Source organism: Anopheles merus, chromosome 2L (assembly GCF_017562075.2).
Source record: "Anopheles merus strain MAF chromosome 2L, AmerM5.1, whole genome shotgun sequence".
Lineage (NCBI taxonomy): Eukaryota > Metazoa > Arthropoda > Insecta > Diptera > Culicidae > Anopheles > Anopheles merus.
This window is the reverse complement of record NC_054083.1, coordinates 5,077,562-5,086,579: the sequence shown is the minus strand read 5'-3', so window position 1 is coordinate 5,086,579 and position 9,018 is coordinate 5,077,562. Positions and strand designations below refer to the sequence as shown.

Genomic DNA, 9,018 nt, shown 5'->3' with positions numbered 1-9,018 from the left:
TGTTGTACTTATTTTTATTACCCGTATTATTGGTTTGAAATGTTATACAAATAAATGTTTACTTTGTGCTTTGTTTTTTTTCAGTTGTCAAATTAATCATAAACATGCTTACTTATCCACATACTTAACTATGAGCATTAATATCTGTTACATTATATTATTTTGTAGTTACATTGTATTGTATTATGTTGTATTGCATTTGTAATACAATGTATTGCATTTGTAAACAGAACGATAGCCTGCGTTGTAAGAGCATTGATATCCTCCCTTTTTAACCGTCTCTCTTTATTTTTTTTTCTTTCTCTTTCCAACTTTCTTTCCTTTGTTTTGTGTGTGCCCTATCTGTTCAGTTCTTCAATTGTGGTAAATTAGATTTTTGGTTTTGTTTTCGTTTTTTATATATTTACGTTTTTTAAGCTTTTTTGACTGAAATTCATTAATTTAGATTAGGGTTAGCTTTAGGTTTAAAGTTAGAATCTAAGTATAAGTTATCTATTGTATTTCCCTTGAGTTAAACAATTTTATATTAATAAATAAATATGTAAATTATAAACTTACCTTAAAATATCTACAATCACGTTGTACTGCTTATTTGAGATAAATGTAAATAAAAAGCTACATTTATCATGACATAGAATGTTATGAATTGACACTACTTGGTAAGTAATATGGATTTTTGAGTAAAATCGCCTATACAGGCGGTCCCCGAGATACACGGTTGATGGGGACCGAAAACGGCCGCAAAATACCGCGTATCTCGAATTTCCGCGTAAGTCGAATCTCGTGATTTCCCGCCAAAATATCACTAATTTTCGTGCAATTTTGCAAGTAGGGTGTTGTTTAAGCCTCCAAATTAATTGTTTGATGTGTTTCTACTGAATTGAACAGTTTTAAACCTTATGAAATGGTATTTCACAATCGATCAATACGGTAATTATTTGGTATTTCACAGTGGATGTGTCAAATCAGTACAATTTGCTCAAAGAACTGTCGAATTTGGAAAACCGCGTATCTCCGAATCCGCGTATAAGAGGTACCGTGTATCTCGGGGACCGCCTGTACTACCGTTCTTTCTGAATAAAAAAAAACACTGGAGAGAACAAGACAAACAAAAAGAGGTTATTTTGACATATTGGATAACATTTTTAAGAACATTATTTTATTGCTCAACAAGATGTGAAAAAAATGTACGATTAAGATTAAATTATTTCACATAATTAAGATGTGTCATAAAAAAACACATACTATGATGAGGATGAAATTTAATATCGATACAACCACAATTTAATCATCCAATTCTTCTTCCTTAAGTATTCCTAGTCTTCGTGCGACGCTTTTGACATTTGAGATCACTTCTTCCTGTACTAGATTGAAACTCATGGCCAAAAGTGCAATGCCAAAGAGAAGATAGAGAGAACAGAGTGCTATTGAAATTTCTGAATCATTTTTAACCCCTTGAGCTGGAACAAAATCACCAAAACCTGGAAAGAGTTGAGTAAAAGTAAAGTTCATATAGATAATCTTAACAGAACGAAAACTTAAAATACAGTGAACCCTCACTTATTTGACACCTCTCCAATTTGAAAAACCTCTCTTATTTGAACATTTTCCACAGTCCCTTCATTTCCAGTACATGTTTGTTCCTCTAATTTGGAAAACCTCTCAAATCCTTCTTATTTGTGTATGGTGTTGCCATGGTTATTTAATGATGTATGCTCAAATTGGCAATTCTATTCGCCGTTTGCTATAGCAACTTTAAAGGCTGCATACTAAATATTCTATCTCTTTCTTGTTTGTATGGACCATTCATTCACTTTCAACCTCTGTAATTTGAAAACCCTTCTTATTCGACAGTCCCATCGCCTCTCAAATAAGAAAAAGTTGACTGTACGGAGAAATACAATTTTGCAAGCAATTGTTGGCTTTTAGGTTATGTACAGCACCGGACGAAAAAAAAGATGTTTTGAAAGAAAAGTTAATAACAATACATATCGTGCAATTTTTTCCAACAATCAAAATTAAACGATCCACAGGCTAGATTGGAACACATTTTTGATCTACAAAAAAATTTTAAACTAAGTGTATAAAATGAATGCCCTCAATAGAAGTGGGTTGCGGCAAACTTCAAAGTCCGCGCCGTCCGCGATCCTAAAGGACTATAATATTTTGTTGCTAAAATCTTATCGCCCGTAAATATATTATCATTAATGATAAATGAAAAAGTTGTAATAAAATGTATTTAACAATAATTAAACATTATTTGTATTTGATTTCACTTATGTCCGTTTGACAATTTAATATTGTTATTTTGCTGTACAACTACTTACCTATAGTAGTAAGGGTTATGAAACAAAAGTATGCAGAATCAAGGAAGCTCCACTCTTCCCATTCAGAGAACATAAATGCGCCGGCAATGATGTAACTAACGACTAGAAAAACGCACAACCAAATTGGCACTGGCCGCACAATGGAGGATGGTGGGAGCTCGCCGCTGTGGAGATCCCATTCGTCATCATAGAGCGAATTATCATCGATCACATTTTGTAAATGGCGGGCTTGGCGATGAACTGCGAATCCCATCGGTGACATTATACGTGGCGATGGTGCTGGTACTACAGCAATTATAGTTAAAACGGTAAACAAAAAAGGTATCGTTTTAATTGCAAGCATGTAATTAACGGTAAATTATGACCCACGCGTACTGTCAGAATGGAGAGTTTTTTTCGTTTGAATATCAATCCTTTTATGTTTTAGCAGCGTCTGCCTTTAAATTCTGCGTTGGCTCGCGCTCAACAGCTGGCATTGGATGTAAAATGTAAAAGAAGTCAGCTGCCAATCGAGATAGACTGCTGGCGCCTCACTCTGATGTATGAGTATTTATTCCATATAGTCACAAATTTTTACAACATAATGTGCTTGATTAATTTCTTCAAGACTTAAGTTTATAATCACACAGATAACTTTTGTGTTTGAAGAAAATGATTATATTAAGACAGAAAGTTACGTAAAATTATTATACTACCTCAATCAGGGTCCTGATGATGATGGGACATTATGATGACACGAAACATGTGTGTGTTTGTTTATTCATTCATTCTTTTAAAGTTCTGCCCTCTGATTTAACCCTCTGATGTGTACTAAAGTGAGTTAGTCAATCGTGTTCTTGCGTTTAGAATCGTGTTGGTGGTCCCAGAAAATTTGCCAGAAATATAGCACGCTTGCTTAGAAGTATGTATTCACTTACCGGGACGTGGCTCACGACGTCGTTGTGGGGCAGATTTGCGCACGGATTGCATATTTTCTACTATCTCGTTGTCCTCCGTGTAGTAGGGCAACCGATCGGGCATCAAACGGTCACCATAGCGACCTGTTTGGCGTGGCATCGATTGACTGCGTGGATTAGGTCTCGTTGATCTACCGCCCTGGTCATCCACATCGTCAAGCGCATATTTGTTACACAGTATTGGCGTTTTACATGGTGAATCATCATCCATGTCTATCATTTGTGAATCCTGTCGAAACATACGGCGATCAAGGGACTGCGCTCGCATTCCTGGTTAAAATTATTGAAAAAATTGAAAATTGTGTGTATACAATAGTAGATACACACAATACATATATATATATATATATATATATATATATATAATATATATATTATATATATATATATATATATATATATATATATATATATATATATATATATATATATATATATATATATATATATATATATATATATATATATATATATATACATATATATATATAAATGCTTATTTGTGTACTTTTTAATATTTCATTATATTTTGGAAGAACTATTGACGAAATTTTGGAAAATATGTTCAACAACAATAACCTCTGCCAAGATGCTAATTATAACACTGTCATAGACAAGATGATTGCAAATAATGAAAGAGAAACAAACCTTGTGGTTTTCTGTATTGCCCATCATACTGACGAGGTTTTTGTAACGATCTTTGCGAATGATCGAGTCCCATGGATTCGATACGGGAATGTCCCGGGGGTGGACGCTTTATTTGTTGTGGACTTGCGAGATACTCATCATTCATAAAAGCATCGGGATTGGGAGCACCTTTGATTTGGTGACGTATTACTCCAGGACTTGTGGTGTTTTGTGTCTCATACTTTGTTTGTTGTCGCATGCTTCGATCATTATCGGGATAGTATGCATCATCCATGGCAGCATTATACCTGTTACGATGAAGTAAATAACATTTAGTTCAGTTTATGATGCATTGCATGTTTGTTTTATTATTAATAATTAATGTTATACCTTATCTGATGTTACTAATACTACTAATACGATCCGATAACCTTTATGTAGCAGGTGGTTTATAATTACAAGCACGATAATTAGTGTGGTGTAGGGAAAATAGCTTAGATTGAAATTAATCCACTCTCCATTGATTGATTCTCTCTATATTTTTTTTTAATTTAGTAAAAAAATCTCATCATGTGATGATGCATAATGCACGATGCCACCAATTTGAAAGATATGTACCATACCAACTTGAAAACCTTTTCAATTTGTCAAAGTTATGTTTTCTTAACTCTCTTGTTGATAACTAGTAGCTTAATTCTATGTATAATACCTGCAATCCGTGTCCGAATATGAATGAGATAAGCCTGGTTCATAGTATGGATCAAATCCTGAATCAGCTGAACGTTGAGAATTTCGCACCGAGCGTCTTAAATTTGTTCCAGCTGCTTGAACAGATCTCATAGAACTTCTCCTGAAGATAAGAATTAATAATAATTCTCAAAATCGGGATAGTTTTATTCTTGTTTATTCTTTGTAAAAATATTGAGCACAATGCGCGTTTGAGTAGCTATGATATTTAGTGTTAGATGTTATAAAAACTCACGCATGCACACACACAGCATATACTCCAATATACTTTATACTATTAGCTGGACCGGAAAACCTAGATATTTCCAAAAATCTAAACTATATAAACTCTTTTCTTTAGTATTTGGAATATTTAAGATAGCTTCAAAAACCGCTAGACAATTTACACTGAGTTCAAAAAGCTGTGTACAACAACAATTACTATCTTGCTCGTTGCATCTGACTTAAAAAATGGTATTTAAATAAAGTGAAGTGTAACTGTATGTATATATATATATATATATATATATATATATATATATATATATATATATATATATATATATATATATATATATATATATATATTTATATCGAAGGAGACGTATCATATTTTACATAGTATTTTTTCTTCTCGACCCTGTTTGGGAGATGAGATCATCGTCATCGTCATTTTATTGGAAATAACTAAAACATCACAACATAATAAAAACAATATTTCACATTTTCTCACCCTTGTCTGACGGTTCCACGGCTGCTACGACTTCTTCTTGAATTGGACCTTTTTGGTTCTCTCGTACAGACATAACAACATACTCGCCAATATAAAAATCTGTAACAATAATAATATAATTCGTTTTTCTTTGTTCTGTTCTTCTTATTTTATAAATCTATGAAAGATCGGGTCACAAAAGATAGTTTAAAAATAATTAAATAATTAGCGTGCGCCTAGCCACACCGCCAAATAGCGTTCGTGCCGTGAGGCTGCGTGAAGGTAAAATCTATGACATGCAATTGTTTTCGATTAGTGTTGGGTTTCTTGGCTCTTTCAATGAATTCATATGAAACTTCAGTGATGAGTGATTCGAATCTCGAATCAAATATTCAAATTTAAGAATCCTTTCCAAGGATTTAAGAATTTCAAAGTTATATGGATCTTCAAAGATCCATGAATCTAAAAGATTAATAAACCATTAAAATTCATAAATCTCCAGGGATTCATTGATCTTTAGAGATGTATGATTTGCAAAATAGTTAATTTGCGCGATATCACCAAACAACATCCCCAACATCTGAAACAACATCTTAAACCTGTCGCGGCTTTATGCTGCGCATGGACCGTCTCCCCGTAGCTATATAAACTATCGTGTTACGTGGACTTGCCAAGAAGTCCCGAAAGCCTGTATAGGCTGGCATGACCATGCAGGCTCTATAATTTTTTGGAGATATTTGAATCTCATGAATTGTGAAAGGATTTATGTATCCCTAGAGATATGAATCTTTTGATATTCATGAATATTTCGCAATTCATGCGTCTTTTGAGATTCATCAATCTTTGGTAATTCAAGAATATTTGGAGATTCATGAATCTTTGCAACCGGGATTCAGATTCATTGAATCATTTCAAAGATTCATTGTGATTCATAAATCTGAATCAGATTTACCCAGCATTATTTTCGATGGTGATATTCGCTGAGATGTACAGACAAAAAAAGTCTCATGGCGAATTTTTACACTTCATGTGTGGAAGCATGAACAATTTGATATTTTATCGAATGTGGTGTCATAGCACCATACAAAATGGCAGTTAAACACATATATTTCAGCGTGGAATATTGCAGCTATGTAGATTTTGCTACTTTTTTACGTTTGACGACTCGTCGGAACTTGGTCTCGTCTGGATGGATACTCGGTTAATATAGACAATAGGCCCAAATGTGTTTTTCATATTTTTCATTCATAATTCACAAATTCATATTTTTTAATTTTGCGTTAGGTTTTTTTATTTCTTAAAAATAAAAATCTTAAGAAAATACGTGTTTCTATAAGGATCATATTTTAAATCTGTCAAAAATTTTAGTTTTGGAAGTCAACAATATAGTCTTATAACTGGGTTGTTTGTCATTTCAGAACAGCACTGATAAACGGACAATCGGATAAAAGGTACCCGTAGCACTGGCGTTATTTGAATGTTGCGCTGATTCCAGTGGGCAAAATTCCAAACAAACCTACCGTTTCCTTTCGTTTTACAACGGCAAAACACTATAATTTTGCGCTAAGGAAATAGTTATGACATAAAAATAATCAATATATTACAGAAAATATTCGTTTTAATATTAAACTGCTTAAATAAAACTTGCTGAATAAAATTGAACAGAAATCTATTTTTAAATAATCAGGGAGGAATATGCTTACCTAAAAGAACTAGCCATAATATCGCCGATGTTAGAGAGGCACAGTAACATGAGTGGAATGCCCAAAATGGCATAAAAAATGGTTGATATTTTTCCCATGTATGTTTTGGGCGCTATATGACCATAACCTATGATAAATAAAAATGAAATATTAATAACTTGTTACTCTGTAAGATTTTTGTACATTGTAGTGAATCAGCATATTTTATTTTATTTATTTGCCATATTTTATTCTTTTATTCGAATGTATTGTTCACCGGTTCAAACTTGATCCAAGACGACATTCCTGCTCTATATCGCAGAATTACGATAAATCACCGGGTTTGAACTTGGAAGAATCTTTTTGATGGGAAGAGGAAGAGGAGGAGTCACTGATGGCAAACAAAAAAATATGTAAGCATCATTTCGTCGGACCATGTTTTACAATAATAATCATTTTGCATTTTTCGTTATGCTTATACAGTCGGAACTCACTGGTTGAACTTCGATTCTCTACCAACTATGGAATATGTGCTTTTAAGTTGGCACGTTTATCCATACAAAAAAATGAAATTTGTCTTGAAAGGCCATGAGATTTATGTGCAATTTTCAAAAACCGGTTTTCCCATACAAACGCATGCTTTTTAATTGAATTTAATGCCAACTATAAAGCGTTCAACTAGTGAATTCTGACTGTGCTGAATTCAAATGGGAGTTTTTTCACGTTTTTTCAATGAAATTTTCAGTTAAAAATATAGATTCCAAGAATTGTTAAAAAATAATTGAAAATTGAAAGTTTTGTTTTTTTTTTATTTTCTATATAATAACAATTGAACTAAGATTCATAACATTCTTTTAAAAACAGTGAAAACTAACTGGTTTTGGGTATTCCTTGCGCTTGAGCATGAGTATTCAAGTTTTTCAACTATAACAAAATTATTAAAATATTCTAGGATTCTGAACCTGAATGATGTGGTGGTTGTGGAGCTTTCTTTTTGTGTTTTTTTTATAGATTCTGACCAATTAATGACTGAAAAGACATACGCATGTCTGTTTTACCATTTTGTTATAATCATATAAAGACCTTTTCCCTGTGGAGCTATATAGAACTATTTATAATGTCAATTGATGATGAAGTGATTTCATCATATACCTAAAATAAGGGTATCCGGATGATATAAACCATCTAGCAACTAGAGAAAGTATTTAAATAAGCGAGAAAAGAAACACTGGTCAAAATAGCAGTCATGCGTTATTGCATTCATAAATAAGCGAGACAAGAAACACTGGTCAAAATAGAAGTCATGCGTTATTGCATGCTTAATGCTAATTCGACATTTCACGGAACCCAATTTCTTGCCTCAACTTCGACAACTTTAATAAAAAAGGAGGAGCATTGATATGATATCGTTAAGCAATAGCTAAGATTACAAAGGATACATGGGATATTTTCGATCTTATTATATGGGATTACAACGTGTTATGAGTTTATAGCCGGTATTTTGTGTAATGAATAACTTTAATCATAGTAACCTATGATTCACTGTGGTTATAAGTTTTTATCTGAAATAATTTCATTCTGTTCCTAACCATACAATAAGCTGATTGTTTGTACTACTACTACAACGATAAAAATATTAATAAAAATAATAATAATAATAGTGATCGTATTTTTCTTTGGCACAACAACCGTTGTCGGTCAAAGCTTGCCTGTAGAATTTTGACTTGCTGGAAAAATTGGCCTAACCTATTAACAAGTCCATCAAACATGCTAGATTCGCGAACTTAAGTAATTTCCTTAAGAGAAGTTATAGACTGTTATAGACTGTAAGTTGGAGCAACGCCGCTGTTAAGGCCGCTTTGCAAACGAAGTGAACGTAAACGTGAAATCGCCTGGTAAAACTTTGACAAATTATCTTTTTTATTAAAATCTGGTAAATTCAGTCGCTCTCTTGGCGGGAAATTAAAGCTTTAATGAAAACAAACAAT

At 32.9% G+C, this 9,018-nt stretch overlaps 1 protein-coding gene across 6 annotated transcripts in view; it reads right to left on the bottom strand.

Moving 5' to 3' along the window:
- Positions 1 to 1,145: 1,145 nt before the first annotated feature.
- Positions 1,146 to 9,018, bottom strand: part of LOC121593408 — a 33,214-nt gene continuing 25,341 nt past the window's right edge. For all 6 annotated transcript variants that reach the window (XM_041915714.1, XM_041915716.1, XM_041915718.1 and 3 more), the window contains exons 5-11: positions 7,052 to 7,178; positions 5,370 to 5,468; positions 4,620 to 4,760; positions 3,932 to 4,218; positions 3,245 to 3,553; positions 2,328 to 2,612; positions 1,146 to 1,481 (exon numbers count right to left, since the gene is read on the bottom strand). In XM_041915714.1, the coding sequence (XP_041771648.1) occupies positions 1,285 to 1,481; positions 2,328 to 2,612; positions 3,245 to 3,553; positions 3,932 to 4,218; positions 4,620 to 4,760; positions 5,370 to 5,468; positions 7,052 to 7,178 (1,445 nt within the window). In that variant the 3' untranslated portion in view covers positions 1,146 to 1,284. The remainder of the gene's footprint in view (positions 1,482 to 2,327; positions 2,613 to 3,244; positions 3,554 to 3,931; positions 4,219 to 4,619; positions 4,761 to 5,369; positions 5,469 to 7,051; positions 7,179 to 9,018) is intronic.